At 40.0% G+C, this 21,848-nt stretch overlaps 1 protein-coding gene across 1 annotated transcript in view; it reads left to right on the forward strand.

Annotated features, from left to right (window-relative positions):
* Window positions 1–1,276: 1,276 nt before the first annotated feature.
* The window catches only part of GLG1 (golgi glycoprotein 1), a 159,867-nt gene continuing 139,295 nt past the window's right edge, over window positions 1,277–21,848 (forward strand). Inside the window, exon 1 of the mRNA XM_035024785.1 lies at window positions 1,277–1,733. Coding sequence (XP_034880676.1) covers window positions 1,293–1,733 — 441 coding nt within the window. The 5' untranslated portion in view covers window positions 1,277–1,292. The remainder of the gene's footprint in view (window positions 1,734–21,848) is intronic.

Below are 21,848 nucleotides of genomic sequence, written 5' to 3' on the forward strand. Positions count from 1 at the left end.
ACTTCTTAGACTCTAGTTATGTCTGATTTGATCTTCATTGCCCATTTGTGGGTCAGGACAGAAGAAGTTGCAGTTTTGAACATTTTGAACATCCCAGTTGGGATCCTATGCCCCTAGCTATCCTCATTCCTCAATATGCTGTACTGGTAGAATGGGATAAAAGTGCACCAGGGCAGTGAGAAGCCTCCCCGATCCTCTTCCCAGGCTGGCAGAGTTCATCCTGGGCAGGTGTTTCAACCCTGCTGTGGAGAACTTGTTACCATCTCTGTGCCATTCCTCAGTTGAATTAGAATCCAACCCAGGCCTGATACAAGGCTCAAATGACAATCGACGTGAAGACCTTTGAGAAGGTATTATCTCTCCTCTAAGGAAAGGGAGGGGATACGGTGTGAACTGAAACAACCAATCTCTGCACAATATGAAGATGCTGCATGCCCGTCAGCAGAAACAGTTCCGCAAGGCATAGACTTTGAAACCTAAGACCTCAAAGACCTGTTTTGTTATTTTCTTTTCCTCCTTTAAACACGAGGTTAAGTTCTGGTCTACCATCAGGACTCTGGCACAAAAGGCTTCCCAGTTTATTAATATTGGCTATAACTTTTTAAGTTCTATATTGTGGGCTAGGCACTTCCCTTATCATTTTTTTTCTAATCTTCACAATTATATTTCACATTAGAGCTCCTCCTCTTCTTCATGGGACGAGAAGAATGAGGCTCAGAAAGGTAAAGGACTTGCCTAGTCTGCAGGGGAGCAAAGATTTTAACCGCGTCTCCTCTTACCCCGAATCTGTGCTCCTAACCATTATTCAAGACTGCCTTCTTCCTGGGTAAGAAAGATTGAGGCAGGTAGAAAGCAGCAGGGAGAGATGCAAGAAGAGGCTCTTAGATTTCGGAATACACCTGATCGTGTAAAGTTCACCTCTACACACAAAGTTTTTTGTTTTAGTTTTTCCCCCCCAATCACTGAACAGGCGACATACTCTACCGGCCATCTTGGTTGTGGCAATCCCAAATCCTCTTTATTTTTCTGTGACGACAACCAAGGGAATGAGGCAAAGCCGCCCAGCCCAGGCTTTTTAAGGCGCTCCAGCAATTCCCCAGGCAAAAAGCCTCCAGGGCCCAGGGCGTGGGCCGTTTCAAGCGCAGCCTCCCCCAACGTTCCGCTCCCGGCTCGCCGATCTGCGGCGGCCGGGGAGGGGCTCGGACTGGCCCCACCGGGCCCCGCCCTCGGGCCCGCCCCCTCATTTAAATACGCGGCGCCGGCGGGTGCGTCGAGCTCGCCGCGGACCCAAGATGGCGGCGTGTGGACGTGTACGGAGGATGTTCCGCTTGTCGGCGGCGCTGCAGCTGCTGCTGCTCGCGGCGGCCGGGGCCCAGAAACTCCCGGGCCAGGGCGGCCACGGCCAGGGCCAGGGCCCCGGGCCCAACTTTCCGGCCTTTGTAGGGCAGACTGGAGGCGGCGGGCCGGCAGGTCAGCCGCTGCTCCAGCTGCCTCAGTCATCTCAGCTCCAGCACCAGCCGCAGCAGCCGCAGCAACCGCCTCAGCCGCCGCAGCCGCCTTTCCCGGCGGGTGGGCCTCCAGCCCGGCGGGGCGGAGCGGGGCCCGGCGGGGCTGGCGGGGGCTGGAAGCTGGCGGAGGAAGAGTCCTGCAGGGAGGACGTGACCCGTGTGTGTCCCAAGCACACCTGGAGCAACAACCTGGCGGTTCTCGAGTGCCTGCAGGACGTGAGGGAGGTGAGGAGGCGGGACGGGGCCGGGAGGGCCAGGCCTGGTGCGGGCCCGAGGGTGTTGCCGGCCTTGGACGCCGCTGACGCCGGCCCGCTGCTTCTCTCTCTTCCTCAGTGCTGCGCTCCTTCCCTCCCCGTCTCTAACTAGCTCCCCAGCGCATTCCGAGAAGAGGACCCCCCCCTTCATTCCCTCTCTGGTACGGGGGTCTGGGACTCAGACCTGGCTCCTGGCCGCTGTCTGCGAAGGCCCAGAGCGTGTTTATGTTTGCTCCGGTCTTTTGTGTGATGCTCTAAGCACAGTGGCTCCTCGCGGAAGACCTGCTTAGAATTTGGCTATTTGTTTAGACTTGGACAGTTCGTAGCAGCCCTTTTAAACATGAAAAATGGTCGGCGGGCGTACCTAAGCTGTTAAGAAATGATCTATTTATTGGCAGTAGATAACGTTTGTCTAGGTAACTCAGGTTCTGTTCTCATGTGTATTGTAGTCAATACCGAATTTACTGTCTTTACCCCATTCTTTTGTAATTTAGCAAATTCGTGTTATCAAATAGGGTGTTGAAGCTAATGTATCTTTTTTTTTTTCCTTAATTTCTTTTGGTCAATTTGTAGTGAATCTCAAGCTATTACTCCAAGTAAATTAGAGTCCCAAAGCTTGAAAAGTTTTGGTGGGGGGACAGCAGTCGAAGCTGTAATACCTATACAGTATTTGTGATTGGGTTGTGGGATCTTGCCTTTCTGACGTCTGAATATGATTTTAGAGTACCTTTTAATGAAATCTAGATTTAATACTCTTTAATGTGAGTCAGTTAACTGACATGTCTTCTCTTGATTTAATGCTGCAGACATATTTGAAAATTCTCAAAGTTTGGGAGCAACTCTGGTAGGGTTGTGGGGTTTTTGCTTGTCTGTTTGCTTGTTTTTTAAGATTTAGGTGTATAGGGCACCTGGGTGGCTCAGTTGGTTGAGCGACTGCCTTCGGCTCAGGTCATGATCCTGGAGTCCTGGGATCGAGTCCCGCATCGGGCTCCCTGCTCAGCGGGGGGTCTGCTTCTCCCTCTGACCCTCCCCCCTCTCATGCTCTCTCTATCTCATTCTCTCTCAAATAAATAAATAAAATATTAAAAAAAGATTTAGGTGTATAGAATTAGACCTAGAGGTTGACAAATAGAATGAAACTGCTGCTTGATACAGTTTTGTGTGGGAAGTTGTATCATTAGAATTCTGTAAGGTGTTCATGATCATGGGATCGCTGGTTTGTAGAAAATTGCTAGGCTTGGCAGTCCTCCCCGCCCCCCCCCCCCCCGCCCCGTCCCACTGTGATACCTGCTCTAGTATTCTATACAGAGTAATTCATAAGAGGAAAAGACATACATAATCCGAAGACAGAGAGAAAGGAAATTTCCTGAGCCAAAAGAAATGTGGGGCGGCAAATGACTTCTCACAAATCTACAACTTGAAGACTAGAAGGATAATTCATTGTCATTCTTTATTCTTCAGCTACTTCTCTAGTAGATACAGCTGACATTCTTAACTGTCAGGTTTTTTGGAATTTTCTATTTGGTCTTTGAGGATATAAAATCGATGTTGTTCCCTCAGAGTAGGACCCTAATATTGGTGACCAAACACTTTGTTTGTGGCTTATGGCAGAAATAGGATGTTATTAGGCAAAGTGGCAAAAAATGGCCCATGCTTGGAGTACGTCTCTTTGTGTACATTAGGGACATTTGGAAACCTCCACTTACAAGAGCAGGCTTCCTTTGTCATGCAGTAGAAGTGTGTAGCAGCTTATATAATCCATAAATAACAGATTTGACCACTGTTGGAGTCTGTTTAATTTTGTAGGTACTGTCTTGCATTACTTAGTGCAGAGAATCTGGCTTGAAAATGGAGTCCCTGCTCCACATTTGACTGTAAGATTCTCAGCAAGGATACTCTTTCAGTAACTACGTTTTTCCTCCCTTATGGAGAGGATGTATAAACTCTTTGAGGGTGGTTACTAGGTCCTTTACTTCCTTTGTAACTTTCCAGATTACTTAATTCAGTGATGCGACTCAGTAAATATTGCCAACAGATTGAGGATGAATAAACCAATGAAGTCAGTTTTATGCTCCAGAGGAAGAAAAAGTATCATGTAAATTGTAGTTGGGGGTATTTTGGGGAGCAGAGCTTTCCAAATTTATAATTTAGTTAATTTTCCTCTGATTTTATATACATAAAAGTTGAAAAAAGAGTACCATGAATGACCATGTATGTTCTTTAGGAAGTGGAACTATTTTCTTTTTTTATTTTATTTTTAAGTAGGCTCCTTACCCAATGTGGGGTTCGAACTCACAACCCTGAGATCAAGAGTTGCATGCTCTAGGGACTGAGCCTGCCAAGCTTCTGGAGGTGGAGCTATTTTAAACTACCTTTTTTTTTTCTTTAAAGACAGCAAAAGAACATTTAAATCCACTTAGTCTGAGAATTAGTTCGATCTGATTTATGTGTTTGAAAGCACATACCTGAATTAAAGAAAGAAACTGCCTAGGCACATTTGAAGTGAAATTATGGAACATATTTTGTATTTGCTTTTTGCTAAGTAGTACTATTTGATAGGGAAGTTGATATAATGTGCTTCTTTATCCCTTTGGGTTTTCTTTGTTTTTTGTTTGTTTGTTTTGTTTCCTTCTTTATCCCTTTGGATACAAATTTGGAGGAGACTGTTCTCTGTGTACTTGCTATTAGAATTATGGAAAGGCAAAGCATGTGAATATTTAAATGGTAGTAAACATTTGTATTTTGAAACAACATGGGGGTATATAGTGTTAGGTTCAGTCTTGAGCTCAAATATTTTAAGATTCTCTCTAGTGTTCAAAGTTATGTAGTAATTCACTTACAAACTTTATTTGAAGGTATTTATGGCTACCTTTAAATAATTTCAACTGATACTTTCAGTTTGTCTAATGTATGGTATATCAACAAATTGAAAATCTGTGTGTAAACTACAGTAAACCTGCATATGGACTATAGTTCACAGCTTTTCCTCAGTCACTTTGGCTGCTATTGTGAATGTTATGTGTTATGTGAGGGATTTTTTTTTTTTTTTGAGCCCTTTCAGATGAGTCATGCTTTTTAAAAGGTCAAGTATACCCAGTGGGTCCACTATTAAATAGTAGATGTAATAGTACTAATAATGGGATAGTAGTCCTGGTTGTGTGTGTGTGTGTGTGTGGTGTTGGCATGTGTTAGTGTATATACATGTATACACATATATGTTAGGTTACATACATGTATATATATATATAGAACTAGTAGTAGTGCTAGTCATAAAAAATGTAACAATGTATAAAGGGGAAAAAGGAAAAATATACCCTGGGCTGTTCTACCAGGTGGAAGAATAATAATACCAAAGAAAGAGAAGGTACTGCTATGTAGTTAGTATTTAATGAAGAGATAAGACATGCTTTATGTTGAGAGTAATTTTAAAATACTTCATGTATTTTTGGGGCGCCTGGGTGGCTCAGTTGTTAAGCGTCTGCCTTCGGCTCAGGTCCTGATCCCAGGGTCCTGGGATCGGGCTCCCTCCTCGACGGGAAGCCTGCTTCTCCCTCTCCCACTCCCGCTGCTTGTGTTCCTGCTCTCGCTATCTCTGTCTCTGTCAAATAAATAAATAAAATCTTAAAAAAAAAATAAATAAAATACTTTATGTACTTTTGGCTGAAATGACCGGTGTTATCTTGTCTTTAGAAGTTTCAGATGGAAACATTGGTTTCTTGGGAGTTTATTAGTGATGTGCATAGTTTTTCTTAGGGTTTTTTTTTTTTTTTTAATATCTGTTTGTTTTTGTTAGTTTTTTTTTTTTAAGATTTTTTATTTATTTATTTGACAGAGAGATAGAGAACACAAGTAGGCAGAGCAGCAGGCAGAGGGATAGGGAGAAGCAGGCTCTCCGCTGAGTAGGGAGCCCGATGTGGGGCTCGATCCCAGGACCTTGGGATCATGACCTGAGCTGAAGGCAGACGCTTAGCTGACTGAGCCACCCAGGCGCCCCTGTTTTTGTTAGGTTTAAAAAAAAAAACCTTTCTAATATGGAAAATTTCAAGTACCCACAGAAGTAGGATAGTATGGTGATATTCCATGTATGCATCACCCAGCTTCAGCTGTCTCTACATTTTTTGTTCGTTTGGCACAGGAGTTGGGAGACTGGCATATTTTTTTTTAAAGATTTTATTTATTTGACAGAGACACAGCGAGAGAGGGAACACAAGCAGGGGGAGTGGGAGAGGGAGAAGCAGGCTTGCTGCTGAGCAGGGAGCCTGATGCAGGGCTCGATCCCAGGACCCTGGGATCATGACCTGAGCCGAAGGCAGACGCTTAACGCCTGAGCCGCCCAGGAGACTGGCATATTTTAAAGCAAGTCTCAGACACATGTCATTTCACTTCCTTTTTTTTTTTTTTTCCATTTCACTTTCTAACTACTTGAATGTGTATCTTTGATAAGGACTTAAAAAAATAAAACTGAATGTAAATATTTATTTAAGATGTACTCTTTTATGTATTGAACAGGAATTAACATTTAAACATTACAAACTGTAAACCCACTTTCAAACTCACAGATGAACATTTTTATTACTCTATTCTTTAAAAAGAATTTTTTATTTTTGAAGATTTTTATTTTTCAGTAATCTCTATACCCAATGTGGGGCTCGAACTTATAACCCTGAGATCAAGAGTCTCGCACTTTGTCAGCTGAGCCAGCCAGGTGCTTCTGCTCTATTCTTAACCTTTCATTTAACGGTATCCTAAGATCATGTTTTGCACTGTCTGTATTATCTCATTTAATATTCCTGATAGTCCTGAGAGGTGAATGTCTTATTATCTTAGTTGAGAAACAGGCTCAGAGAGATGAAGTAATTTGTCTGATGTTACGTCCTAAGTGATAGACCTGGTATTCAGCAAGTTCTCTTTGACTTCAAAGTCATACACTTTGCAATCTACCATGGATGGTTGCAGCTAGGGAAATTGGTATGTGACTTTTGAGAATGCCAGGGTTTCAGAAATGGACACAAAATGAGAGAAGTTGCCTGGAATTAGAATCCTCTTTTCTTTACTACTGAGAACAGTTTGGGTAGCAACAAGTCCTATGCACTTGAATATTGTAGATTTCTCAGGGAGACAGACCAGCATTATTAGACAAAGCTGATTTAATTTCTAATTTGAGCCCATCATGAGCAGAATTTCTATTTAATGAAAAGATTTTCAAATTCCATCTTACCTGAAGCAGGATTTGTACTAGTATAATGGAAGAATTTAGACATATTTCCCTACTGTTTGTATTGAATCCATGGACCAGCACAGAGTGAATTAGGACTAGAGCTGGCACTGCCACTAGCTAACCATACGACTGTGGGCAAGTCTTTTTACCACTTTGAGTTCTGGTTTCCTCGTGTATTGAATGAGAGGTTTGGGTAATAGTACAATTTCTAAGACCCCTGTTCCTTTTTTTTAAAGTTTTATTTATTAGAGAGAGAGCGAGTGAGCGTGTGCACGAGTGGGAGGGAGGAGCAAAGGGAGAGAGTCTTAAGCAGACTGCTCTGAGTGCAGAGCCGGACTTGGGGCTCGATTTCACAACCCTGAGATTATGACTTGAGCCGAAACCAAGAGCTGGATGGGTGCTTAACAGACTGCACCACCCAGGCACCCAGTAAGATCCTTGTTATTTAACCTGTACAAGTTTCCTATATTCTATGTATATGTTGTGTAGTTTTTAGGATTTATAGGTATACCATCTCCTGATTCCTTATTCATTCATGGGAGGAAATAGTGATGTGAATAATGCAAATGGCAATTAATCCAAACAGTGTTTGGCTTTAGGATATGTTATGATTGTTTTGTTTGAGCCAATGTGGAATTTCCTCCAGTGCTACCTCTCAGTGGTTGGAAGCAATCTAACCACAAAATCAAGGCGTTATTGATCTTTTATTATGAAAGAACACTAGTGCTTTAAGATACCACCACTGCTTACAGTTGGTTTGATAAATGAGATTGTGATCAAGAAACAATTATGTAAGAGAATGTTAATCTGTTGGTGCTGTACAGACAGTAAATTGTTTAGGGCAATGAAAAGAGCCTAAAAATCCTAAAAAATCAGGATTTAGGCTTGAGTGGAATCCAGCTCTTCTGCTCTTAGCTTAAAAGTTTTTTCTCCCTAAGGGGCACCTGGGTGGCTCAGTCGTTAAGTGTCTGCCTCCGGCTCACGTCAGGATCCCAGGGCCCTGGGATTGAGCCCCGCATCAGGCTCCCTGCTCCGTGGGAAGCCTGCTTCTCCCTCTCCCACTCCCCCTGCTTGTGTTCCCTCTCTCGCTGTCTTTCTCTCTCTCTGTCAAATAAATAAATAAATAAAAATCTTTAAAAAAAAAAGTTTTTCCTCCCTTAAGTTGTGACTGTTGAACCATGTCATAAGTGAAGATACACATGAATTCTTAAGTTTGATGTGCTACTTATATTTTTCTAATATACATTAAACAAAATACATGGCCATTAAGTATACAGTACTGACACCTCTGAAATTATCTTTCTTACCTTCTATGGTACCTGCTTTGGAAAATACCAAGACTGGATTATCTCTTAAGATCCTTCTAGCTCTGATACTTTGTGATTCTGTGATCTGTAAGAATACAATTATGTGCGAGACACCTGGGTGGCTCAGTCAATTAAGCGTCTGCCTTTGGCTCGGGTCGTGATCCCAGGGTCCTGGGATCGAGTCCTGCATTGGGCTCCTTGCTCAGCTGGGAGTCTGTTTCTCCTTGTGCCTGCAGCTCCCCCTGCTTATACTCTCACTCTCTTTCTGGCAAATAAATAAAATCTTAAAAAAAAAAAAAGATAACAATTATGTGGAAGAGAATGAAAAATTAAAAGCACAGGTGAAAGGGGGAGATACTTTAAGAGATTTAGGGGGTTGTACTGATGAAAATAGAGTTTGAGAATTTTTTCAGTCCAGATTATAAAGGGTCTTAGATGTACCACTGGCTCGTTCTCCAAGTAAAGCCTAGAAATGGGATGTGTTTTTATTCCAACCTGAGATAAAAATATTCTTGCAGATAATTGAGAGTTACCTGTAAAATTCCACTGTCATTGATGAGAAGTACTTTTCTAAGAAGTCTCTTAATAGAGTGCTTGCTTAATAGTGTATAGTTGCTTAATAATTCATTGTTCTTTGGAAGAAAATAAAAATACTTGAACAGTCCAAAAGATGAAATGGTACATTTCTCTTCTGTACACTTCTCCTAATGTGTTCAAAACCAGTTTAGTCAGCAAAAAACAAAACAAAAAACTTCACCTGTTTATGTATTTGAAAAATAAGCATTTAAATTGGCTTATAGGATGTCATGCAAATTAATTTTTCTTCCTTCAGCAAACATTTATTGAATACCTACTATGTGTAAGACACTGTGCTGAGTGTTAGAGAATATAAATACCTGATAATAGTTTGCATTTATTGAAGGCTTTCTGTGTCCCCTGTGCTAAGGGACCAGATGTTTTCCAGGCATTATATCTCATTTAATCCTATCAGAGATGTATTGTTATTATTTAATGAGGAGACTGCCTCAGGGCCAGTAAGTGGTGGAATTGATTTGAAAGCAAGTCTGTCCAACTACAAAATAGCTCATTCCTCTTCCATCCCCGTGGTAGTCCAGTGTGGTAGTCACCAGCTCTATGTAGCTGTTGAGCATTTGAAGCATGAATAGTCTGAATTGGGATGTACTCTAAGTGTAAAAGACACTTGATTTTAAAGGCTTAGTACAAAAAAACAAATGTAAGGTAGCTCATTAATTTTTTATATTGATTATACATTTAAACGGCAATATTTTGGATTAAATACATTATTAAAGTCAGTTTTACTCTATTTTTTAATATGACACTAGAAATCATAAATAATAGATGTGGTTTACATTTGATTTCTAATGGACAGCACTGACCTGGAAGAAGAAAAAGATATCTTTACTAAAAATTATTACTAAATAATGGTTCAGTTGGTTAAGCGGCTGCCTTCGGCTTGGGTCGTGGTCCTGGAGTCCTGGGATCGAGCCCTGCATTGGGCTCCCTGCTCTGTGGGGAACCTGCTTCTCCCTCTCCTGCTCCCCTTGCTTATGTGTGCGCTCTCTCTCTTTGTCAAATAAATAAATAAAATCCTAAAAAAATAATAAAAAAATAAAAATTAATGTAAGTTATGAAATAATAAGTACCATAAAAGAAGGGTAAATTAAATGCTAGGGTATATGCTAGAGGAAGTGGTTGGGAGGATCAGAAAAAAGCTTGTCAGTACTTTTCATTCTTCTTAAGTTGATTGTTCATATCATGAAATTCTTTTTTTTTTAAGATTTTATTTTTCAGTAATCTCTGCACCCAACATGGGGCTCGAACCTACCACACTGAGCATGCTCTACTGACTGAGCCAGCCAGGCTCCCCCATATCATGAAATTCTTAATGTAGCTACTTTAAAATGCCTCCTAATCTGGCATCATTTTCATGCCTAATTTATGAGTTGTAAGGGGTGCTCCTTCAAGTTGAGAAGAACAATACTCATAAAACTGGAAGTCAGTAAGTGGTTCATCTTTATTTGGTTGAGTTATAGAAATTGGAAACTTATGAAGGAATCTCAGATGATGGCCCTTCAGAACTGTGCCAGTGGTAACTCTTGTATCTGCATTAAAATAGAGTGTGGAGGAACAAGAAGTGTGGACTGGAATCTAAAAACAATGAATTAAGAGAACCAGGCATCTATTTTCATTCAGCTTTAATAATTTTACTGAAATTAGAAAATTATATTAGATTGAATGCATAGTATTTATAGTACCTTCTAATGAAGATGTGAATATCATGTATAATTCTTTGTAGGGGGAGGAGTCATAGTGAAATGGGTGCTCACTTGAATTCCTGGATCTGTACATTTGTAAAATAGAACAAACTTTTAAATTGTTTTTGTGTTCCTTAAAAATAACAAATGTGATATATATTTAGAGTAAGTAAGATAAACAGTGAATTGAAATGATGTGGGAGAAAAATTACCCAGGAGAATGTGCATACAAGCTATAAATCAATTCAAATGCAAAGGAACAACAAAGAAGGAAAGAAAAAAAATAATGTTTAAAGAAAGATACAGAAAGTATCTAGGAAGGTTTCTTTTGTAACTTAAATTTAAACTAGAAAGAGCCTGCATAGTCAACAGAATTCCCAGAGTTCCTGCACTGTCCATCAGCTACGTAATGTGATAAACAGTTGAAGTGGACAGAAACTTCAAGGAGGGAGAAGGGGATGTAGTGGAGGGTTTTAATCATGAACAAATCTGCCTTCTGTTAATTAGTACCATCTACTGAGCACACCTATTTAACATAAGAAATAAAAATCAGAATCACAGTCCTGGATTCAAATCCCAGCTCATTTATCACTTACTCTGACCTTGGGCAAATTAATCTCTTCAACCTTCAATTTTCTTATCTATAAAACTGAGATATGAAACCCACTCCCACAGGGTTATGGTGAGGATAAAAATTTTTTAAATATGTAGACTGTGCATCAAATTGCATTTGCCCATTAATGGTCTTTCCCTTCCCTTTTTCTTCGTTGTTGCAGATGAAATCATTCAAGATTAGGTTTTGTGGGGGCGCCTGGGTGGCTCAGTCGTTAAGCGTCTGCCTTCGGCTCAGGTCATGATCCCAGGGTCCTGGGATCCAGCTCCACATTGCATCGGGCTCTCTGCTCAGTGGGAAGCCTGCTTCTCCCTCTCCCTCTCCCACTCCCCCTGCTTGTGTTACCTCTCTTGCTGTCTGTCTCTGTCAAATAAATAAACAAAATCTTAAAAAAAAAAGGATAAGGTTTTATGTTCAGTGTGTGTTAAGAGAAATGTGAAGTGAATGTAATGTGCCACACCTTTTATGTAATACTTCCTAGGCTCCTTAATGAAAACTTTAGTTGAACTTACTTAAAGAGTAAGGTCAATAACATTTATAGTCTTTTTTTTTGTTGTTTTCTTTCAGAATTTTATTTTATTTTATTTTATTTTATTTTAAGTAATCTTTACACCCAATGTGGGGCTTGAACTCAGGACCCCTGAGATCAGTAGTTGGATTCTCTTCTGATTGACCCAGCCAGGCGCACCAAGAACATTTATAGTCTTTACTGAGTATTTAAAGTGTGTGCACTTTGAGATTATGGAGTGCAAAGGAGTGAATTCTCTGGGAAAAGGAATTCAGTTCTGCCCAATGTTCTTTAGTTCTCTTGGCCTAAATGATGCCTAAATTTGGAGTATACTGCCTGTCAGACAAAGGAAAGTCCCGTTCTTAAATAGAAGAGGAAAAGAATTAGTTCTTGTATTCTGAAGACAACATTACTTAACGCAGATCCTCCCTCTGCAGAACGGAATGACTAAGAACATAGCTTTTTATTAGCTGAGAAAAAGAAGGCATTGATTCTTTTTGCCCTTTATAAAACCAGATAAATATAAAAATCACTGAAATTTTCCTGAAGATTGGCAACTTTTCAGAGGGAAAGTAATATGTCAGGACTTTGATATTGCTAAGGTTGGAACATTCTCTGGCCTGTGAAACAATCTATATTAAAGTATAAATACATAAATTAATCATATGTTAAGGATAGTGCAAAATATTTTCAGTATGCAAGACTTCTTTCTGAGGTAATTAGGTAGCAGAGTTAGTTTTGAATACTTTTGAAACAGTTAAAATTCCACAGTCATGTTATTAAAACTGATTTGATTTATTAGGACCTCACTGTTTGCCATGTGTACAGATAAAAGTTTTTGGTGTGTCTGGTTGTTTTTGTTGTTTTATTATTATAAGAAGTTTGGAGAAATTATACTATTGTATATTGACTTCTACCTTGAAAGTGTATCTAAAATAGGAGAAATTAGAATAGTGAAAACAGAAATCAGAAGAGATTGGTGGGGTTTCCTTCCTCTTATGGAGACAAATTTACATTCTTTAGTGCCGTGATCTCTGCCTCCTTCTCCAGCTCTGCCTCCTGCTAGCTCATACAACATCCTGCCATCCTGTGTCCCCAGCCCTCCCCATACGTGGTGCAGTGGTGTAGGCTTCCTACACTGCCTTACAGCCTGTGAGTTTACAGAGTATTTATGTAAATAATATTTGTTGGTAAAGATTTTATATTCAGTGATTTGGGAATTTTCTGCACCAGCATATTCAGTATCTTTCCTTTGCATAACCCAGTGGCCCTCTCCCACTCCAGCTCTTCTTTAGGCATGGTTTTCTGGCTACATTGTTTTTATTAGATTGAACTGAAGAGTTACCAATATTTGGTCATATTTGATTTATAAAAGGAGCAATTTCATATGGTTCAACCTAATAGTTCAGATTTTGAGTAAATAATATCTGCGTTTACAGCAATTCCATTGTTTACTTTTTTGTATCATCTTGAAATCTACAGTTAAGAGTGAGGAGATAGGATGAATTTGTCATTTTCGTGGAGAGTTTCACCTTGGGAGTCTTCCTGAAATTTTTTTCCCCCTGACCTTTTTACTTGGTTTATCTGTCCCCAGGACCAAAAGAAGAGAATCAGAATCAGTCTAGATTATCTTACACTTTTGCTCATCGTTTGTAAAATATTTACTGAGCACTTACTCTATGGGTTAATTAATAAGATTATTTGGCATAAAAAAGGTGACTTAAGAGTTTTGTTTCATATAAAATAATGTGTTCCAAAAAACTTTTCTTAACTCTTGCAGTAGTGGAAATGTGGAACCAGGTGCAAATATCAGAAAGGACCTTACCCAAATATACTTGGCTTTTTAAAAAATGAGTATTAGCCTAACAGTCTTCTCCCTAAATATTTAATTAATCTGAGTCAAGTAAGTTGCTATCCAGTATGTGATTTACAGAACCCTTTTTTATGTCACTTGTAGCTCTTGATAAAGTATACAGTAGGTAGAATAAAAGCCTGTTTTACAAATAAAAAAAAAAGGAATCAGATGGATTGTGATTTGTTCGTCACGTAAGTATTAAGAAAAAGAGCTAAGACTCCAACCCAGATCTTTTTAAATGTAAAGCCTCTGTCTTTCTGTGTTATCACATTGCTTTTCTGATAAATTTTACATTTACATACATATTTTTATTTTGTCTTTTATAGCCTTTCCCATTTTTATTTAAATCTGTCAACAAATATTTGAACATACACTTTGTGCCTGTTTCTTCAAATAGTTTTTCTGTCCCTACTCTCCTGGGCTCTAATTTTACATAGGTTTAATTGCTTGCTATTGTCTGAAGTCTTTTTTTTTTTTTTTTTTAAGATTTTATTTATTTGAGGGGTGCCTGGGTGGCTCAGTTGGTTAAGCGACTGCCTTCGGCTTAGGTCATGATCCTGGAGTCCCGGGATCGAGTGCCGCATCGGGGTCCCTGCTCAGGAGGGGGTCTGCTTCTCTCTCTGCCCCTCCTCTCTCATGCTCTCTCTCTCTCTCAATAAAATAAAATAAAATAAAAAATCTTAAAAAAAAAAAGATTTTATTTATTTGAGAGAGAGAGTGACAGAGAGAAAGAGCATAAGAGGGGGGAGCGGGAGAGGGAGAAGCAGACTCCCCGCCCAGCAGGGAGCCCGATGCGGGACTCGAGCCCGGGACTCCAGGATCATGATCTGAGCCGAAGGCAGACGCTTATACCTGAGCCACCCACGCGCCCCAACTCTGTTTCATTTTGGATAATTACTATTGCTGTGTCTTCAGGTTCATTGATCCTTTCTTCTCTGGCTTTCAGTCTGCTCTTAAAGCCATCTTGTGTGTTTTTTATTTTCGATATTTTATTTTTCATCTGTAGAAGTTTGATTTGGGTCTTTTGTGTGTGTGTATATATATATACATTTATATATTCCATTTCTCTATTATGTTCATGTTTTCCTGTACAGTTTTTTTTTTAAAGACTTTATTTTTAAGTAGTTTCTACACTCAACGTGGGGCTTGAACTCACAACCCTGAGATCAAGAGTCATATGCTCCACCAACTGAGCCAGCCAGGTGTGACTTTCTTTCTTTCTTTTTTTAAAAAGATTTATTTATTTATTTATTTGACAGACAGAGAAAGAGACAGCAAGAAAGGGGACACAAGCAGGGGGAGTAGGAGAGGGAGAAGCAGGCTTCCCGCGGAGCAGGGAGCCCCATGTGGGGCTTGATCCCAGGACCCTGGGATCATGACGTGAGCCGAAGGCAGATGCTTAACGACTGAGCCACCCAGGTGCCCCCCAGGTGCCACTTTCTTTATAGTCTTTTCTTGCCCCCTTCCTTTACAGTCTTGAGTGTATTTATAATGGCTGTTTTAAGGTCCTCATCTGCTAATTCCATCAGTTGTCATTTCTTGGTCTTTTTCTACTGACTAATTTTTCTTCTTATGGTCACATTCCTGTTTCTTTGCATGTGTGGTAATTTTTTTAAAGATTTATTTATCTTAGAGAAAGAAAGCATGTGCTAAAATGAGCAGAGAGAGGAAGAGACGCAGAGTCCCCACTGAGTGGGCCTCAGGTTCACGACCCCCAAGATCATAACCCCAGCCAAAACCAAGAGTCTGGTGCTCAACCAACTGAGCCACCCAGGCGCGCCTACATGTGTGGCAATTTTTTATTCGATATTGGCCACTGTGCATTTTACACCTTTGAGTGCTGAATTTTGTTGAATTCCTTTGAAGAATGTTGGATTTTGTCTGGCACAGAGGTTATATGCAGATTAGTTTGAGCCTTTTGAGCTTGCTTTTAAGTTTTGTTATGGTAAGTCCAGAGAGGCCTGTAGTCTGTGCCTAATTTAATTCCGCTACTAAGATGTGACTCTTCTAGGATTCTACCCAATGTCCTGAGTTGTATGACAGTAGCAGGCAATTAAACATGAGGTCTCTCAGGCTGGTGGGAATGAACTACTCCCTGCCTTGTGTGAGCATCAGGAATTATTTGGTCTATTTGCTTTTGTATTTTATTTGCCACCACACATGGATAGGATAAAACAACACTCAAGGGGATCCCTCTGCAGATATCCTGGGTTCTTTGTGTAGCTCTTTTTTCCAGTACACTATCTTATAAGTTCTAGCCACCTTGATTCCATTGAAGTTCGATTTCTCTCCTCTACTCAGTGAGAATACTAGATTCTGTTTGGGCTCCTCTATCCTGTGCTGCAGCCTGGAAACCTCCTCCAGGCAGTAAGTTGGGGTAATCATAGGTTCACCTTGTTTCCCTTCTCTTAGGGATCATAAGCCTATGCTGCCTGTTGTCCAGTTACTGAAAATTATTTCATATATTTTGTCCAGTTGTTAATTACTATGGGGGCAATTCCTGTAATAATTAATCCTTCATAAGTAGTAGTAGAAATCATCATCGCTTGAATTTTAACTTCTGACATGCCAAATGGGATTGAATGGAGAGAATTTGTTAGAAAAGGAGATCATGAATTATTTATTAAAATTGTAAATATATGTATGTATCTTTTGACCCAACAGCCCTACTTCTGAAACTTTATATGTAACACTATGATCAATGTGTAGGAAATATTTTATTGAGGCTTTTTTTTGGTAATAGCAAATAATTGGAAATAACCCAACACCCTTCAATAAGGGAGTGATTAAATGTATTATGTGTATTCATACAATAAGCTATTGTATTACTGTGGAAAAGAACGTGTTTACGTCAGGTATGGAAAGATCTCCAAGATCTATTGTTAAATTATTAAATTATTTGCTTGTATTTGCATTAGAATGCTCTGGAAGGAGACAGAAGAAACTAGGTTAATAATGGAGGATAAAAAGGGGTGGGAAACTTTCCACTATATTCTTTATATTTTTTATTAAAAAAATTTTTGAGCCTGTAATATGTCTATTTGATATTTTTAAAAAGTTAAGATAACAAAAGATCTTTATTGCCCTATGTTGACAAAACTACTTTAGCACAAGAGTGCCACAGGTATAATTTCATTATGTGTCAAGGGGTCAGCTTCTCTGTAACTGGGTTGAGCCAAGCCTTTTTACTAACTTAGAAGATAAAATATTTCATTTCAGTTAATGTATTATTTGGGGCAAAACTAACTCCCCATAGTAAACCCCAAAATATCAGTGGCTTAACACAAGAGAAGTTGTGGGAGACTATTAGCCATCTGGTCATCCAGAGACCCTGGTTCCTCCCATCTTGTGCTTTTGCTTCTTATGGCTTCAGAGTCTTCTGCTTTCACGCTGGAAAGTCAGAACCCCTGCCTGCCTGCTACTTTTATTTATTTATTTATTATCTATCTATCTATCTATTTATTTATTTATTATCCTTATTTCCCTCTCTCTCTTTCTTCCTTCCATATAATTCACATATCATATAATTCACCCTTTCAACCACCTTCTGTTGAAAGCCCTTGCCCTGAAATGATTGACTGTCTCGCTCACATTCCACTGGTGAGAACTCTTCACGTGCAGCACCTAGCTACACGGGGGACTGGGTAAGCACTTGCAGTGACAGTTTGGCATTGTGAAAAGGAAAGCACGCAATTCTAGCAGACAGCTAGCAAGCTCCATTGCAGTTTTCTGGGCAAGTCAGGTCAGGTTCATGTGCCAGCTTTTGATTTGTCACATTCAGAAGTTAATGATCCTTCCCATTTTCTCTAGGAAGGTGAATGTTGTTGATAAATAATCAGGTTTTTCTTTTTTTTCTACTCTGTGTAGAAAGGGAGATAGTTTCTTGTGATCAATTTTCTGTGTACAGTCTCTTAGGTTTAAAGTATGGAAGCAGTCTCAGCGGTACATATTGATCTCAGTTCTAATTTTATAATACTTGCTGAGGGTCAGTATCTTGTGTCCTGTCCCTCATCATTAAGCCCCAAGCCCTAGGTTAACGAAACAGTCTCCCTTCTTCCTCTCTTTCTTGGTGCCATGTGTTTTTTTTTTTTAAGATTTTACTTACTTATTTAGAGAGAGAGCACGTGAGTGCGTGGGGGGTGGGCAGATGGAGAGGGAAAGAGAAAGAATGCTCAAGCAGATTCCCCACTGAGCGGGGAGCCCAGTGTGGGGCTTGATCCCATGACCCCGAGATCATGACCTGAGCCAAAACCAGGAGTTGGCCACTTAACCGACTGAGCCACCCAGGCGCCCCAGTGCCATGGTTTTTAATCCATCCTTCCTCCCTCCTTTTCCTGGCAGCTAGGGGAGTCCCCTTTTCTTCTGCATTTGCCTGTGCCTTTAAAAGGACTTTGTTTATACTGTTTATTGATGAAGGCTTTTCAAGTTCTGTTCTTTTTTTTTTTTTTTAAAGATTTTATTTATTTGCGAGAGAGAGAATAAGAGACAGAGAGCATGAGAGGGAGGAGGGTCAGAGGGAGAAGCAGACTCCCTGCTGAGCAGGGAGCCCGATGTGGGACTTGATCCCGGGACTCCAGGATCATGACCTGAGCCGAAGGCAGTCGCTTAACCAACTGAGCCACCCAGGCGCCCCTCAAGTTCTGTTCTTTGCTGAAGAACATAAATATTGCTAGAACCTGAAGTTGTTGACTTTTGAGATAACCTATTCTTTTGATGTTGTTCAAAAGGAACAAGGAGATTAACATTTACTGGGCAACTACTATGTGCTTGTGTACATTATCTTATTTAAGCACCATTGTTTCTAAGAGATATATTTAGTTTTGGCCCCCATTTTATTATGAAAGTTTCAAGCATACAGAAAAGTCTTAAAAAAATCATACATTGAAAAAAAATCCTACATTGAACACTTACATACTCAATCACTGAAATTCTACAGTTAACATTTTACTATCTTTGCTTTATCAATAAAGATGTTAGTTTTAAACATGTAAGTTGTATGAAAAATTGTATTCCATGTCAATTTTAATTCATAATTTTTATTGTGCTTACTAAAACAAAATATCCTCCTGCTGCCAGAACTTTAAAAATCTTGTATCTGGGTAGAAAAAAACTGCATCCCCCACCCCCCTCATTTTAAAGTGCCTTAAAGTGGTTAGGAAAACCATTATCTTTTCTGAAGTGGGTCTGCTTCATTCTGCTCTGGTGAGCCAATATTCTTAGACTTTCCTTTTTTCTTCAGGTGTATTTTTTTTTAAGATTTATTTATTTGAGAGAGAAAGGGGAGGGGAGGGGGAAGAGCAGAGGGAGAGAATCTTCACGCAGACTCCCTGTTGAGTGCAAAGCCGGATGCAGGGCTCAGTCCCATGACCCGTGAGATCAAGACCTGAGCCAAATCCAAGAGCTGGTTGCTCCGCTGACCCAGTCACCCAGACACTCCCTTTTCTTCTCAGTTACTGAAGAATTTTTTTCCACAGTTGCCTGTTTCTGGATGTGTCCTTTCCCTTATTGTAAGTATCAGTTTATGTAAACTAAAAAGAATTCCAGATGCTTTGAGGTATATCAAATTTGGGAATTGAGCTTTCTCCTGAATGGCAGACCCTGCAGTAAGGCATGGCAAGCCAAATTGATACACGTTGGAACTTTTGCTATTATACATGAGAGTTTAACAATGCCATATGATGGTGAATTATAGATTGCATTGAGATAGTGATAGATTTATTCTTTAAGTTTATTAGAACATAGCAAGTAAGGGGGCTGTGTGGCTCAGTTGGTTGAGTGTCTGCCTTCGGCTCAGGTCATGATCCCAGGGTCTAGGGATCGAGCCGCACGTCGGACTCCCTGCTCTGCTTCTCCCTCTCCCTCTTCCTCTCCCTCTGCCCCTGCTTGTGTACTCTCTTGCCCACTCTCTCAAATAAATAAATAAAATTTTTTTTTAAGATTTTATTTATTTATTTGACACAGAGACAGCAAGAGAGGGAACACAAGCAGGGGGAGTGGGAGAGGGAGAAGCAGGGTTCCCGCTGAGCAGGGAGCCCTATGCGGGACACGATCCCAGGACCCCGGGATCATGACCTGAGCCAAAGGCAGACGCTTAACGACTGAGCCACCCAGGCACCCCTAAATAAATAAGATCTTAAAAAAAAAAAGAACATAGCAAAATATTCATAGTAGAATGTAGCAAAAATGGAGACTAATTGTTATTCTGAGCCAGTATCCTCCATCACCCAAAATAATTGTTTAATAATGTAGTTATAATAATAATAGTTTGTATAGGATGTTGTTAACCTTTTGAAATGTTGTTTCTTCATTGGATGATTGAGAGATCAGTCTTTTGTGATGATAAATTAATTCCATTGACATACTAAAGTCTAGAGTAGGTTTATTCTTGCTGTACATTGCCTGTGTTTCTTTGATTCAGAAGTTGGCTGTTAGCTGGAGGTTTCTTTCTTTCTTTTTTTTTTTTTTTAAGATTTTATTTATTTATTTGAGAGAGAGAGAGAATGAGAGAGAGTACATGAGAGGGGGGAGGGTCAGAGGGAGAAGCAGACTCCCTGCTGAGCAGGGAGCCCGATGTGGGACTCGATCCCGGGACTCCAGGATCATGACCTGAGCCGAAGGCAGTCGCTTAACCAACTGAGCCACCCAGGCGCCCTCTTTTTTTTTTTTTTAAAGATTTTATTTATTTATTAGACAGACACAGCGAGAGAGGGAACATAAGCAGGGGGAGTGGGAGAGGGAGAAGCAGGCTCCCCGCAGAGCAGGGAGCCCGATGCGGGACTCAATCCCAGGACCCTGGGATCATGACCTGAGCCGGAGGCCGATGCTTCAGGACTGAGCCACCCAGGCGCCTATTTAGCTGGAGGTTTCTAAGAGTCAGTTTAGTATGATTGGATATATGTTAAAATGCTGTTGGTATTGGTAATGACTCCTTTTTGCCAGAAGGACATTTAAAATTTGGGTCCTGGTTTATTTTTTGTTTATTATGTGGTTAGGTTACAAACTAGAATACTTGTGAAATGATGCTACTTGTTGAGGCAAATTCATTTATATAATGTATTTACATAACATTTATATAATATTTCCTCCAAAATAGTTAATTTCTTTCCTTGCAACACTTCAGAATTCATCAAATTTTCAGCAGAGAAAATGAAAGCAGATTCAACCATGGAGAATGTTTGCTATCAGCACAGAAACAAATCATTCAAGAAATAGTTGTGTGTATAGTTTTTGCAACAAAATTTGGTCTCTTTGCACATATTCACAGTGGTGATGCCCATGATTTAGTGTTTATTTGTATTTGTGTTTTAAATTTTTCCACCAGCAAACTGAATAATTGCTGAGCAAACACTTAAAGTTACTCATTGAAATGGACTCTTAATATCCAGTTTGGGATGTCTTGCAACCTAGTTTAGAAAGTGCTGATAATGCCTATTCTGGTAGTGATGCTTTTTTTTTTTTAAAGATTTTATTTATTCATTCATGAGAGACAGAGAGAGAGAGAGAGAGAGGCAGAGGGAGAAGCAGGCTCCCAAGGAGCAGGGAGCCCGATGTGGGACTCGATCCCAGGACCCTGGGATCATGACCTGAGCCGAAGGCAGACGCTTAACCATCTGAGCCACCCAGGCGCCCTCTGGTAGTGATGCTTTATTTATTGATGAAGTAAAGGAATGTATTTTAACTAAATATGAACATCATATATAATATTTTTTAAAACTTTGAGTCAGAAAACCATAGATGCTAAATTATTTTATGCAGGTCAATTTGGTGAGCTTCAGTTTCTTTATAAAAATGAGCAGTTCTGGGGCACCTGAGTGGCACAGTCGTTAAGCATCTGCCTTTGGCTCAGGTCATGATCCCAGGGTCCTGGGATTGAGCCCTGCATCGGGCTCCCTGCTCAGCGGGAAGCCTGCTTCTCCCTCTCCCACTCCCCCTGCTTGTGTTCCCTCTCGCTTTCACTCTCTCTTTGTCAAATAAATACATAAAATCTTTTTAAAAAATTATTTTAAAAAATGAGCAGTTGTAAGGCGTAAAGGTTAAGTGAGATGTAATAGATCTGAAAGCATTTGGTGAACTGGAAAACTTTCTATGGGATATAAAGAATTCTACTACTGATCAGGATATTCTGTGGGAGTTGGCAGATTATTTTATGTCAATTTAGCATTACATGGAAGAATTATAGCTCTTTCATTCAAGGTTTGGAATAGTTTATGAGCAAGTATTTAAAAATTATTTTTAGATTATTTAAAAGAAGTATTCCCATTAATGTGTGATTAATTGATATTTGTGTGTAAACTTGGATTTGATTTAAC

Source organism: Mirounga leonina, unplaced genomic scaffold (genome assembly GCF_011800145.1).
Source record: "Mirounga leonina isolate KUSES-001 unplaced genomic scaffold, KU_Mleo_1.0 Mir_180, whole genome shotgun sequence".
Classification (NCBI taxonomy): domain Eukaryota; kingdom Metazoa; phylum Chordata; class Mammalia; order Carnivora; family Phocidae; genus Mirounga; species Mirounga leonina.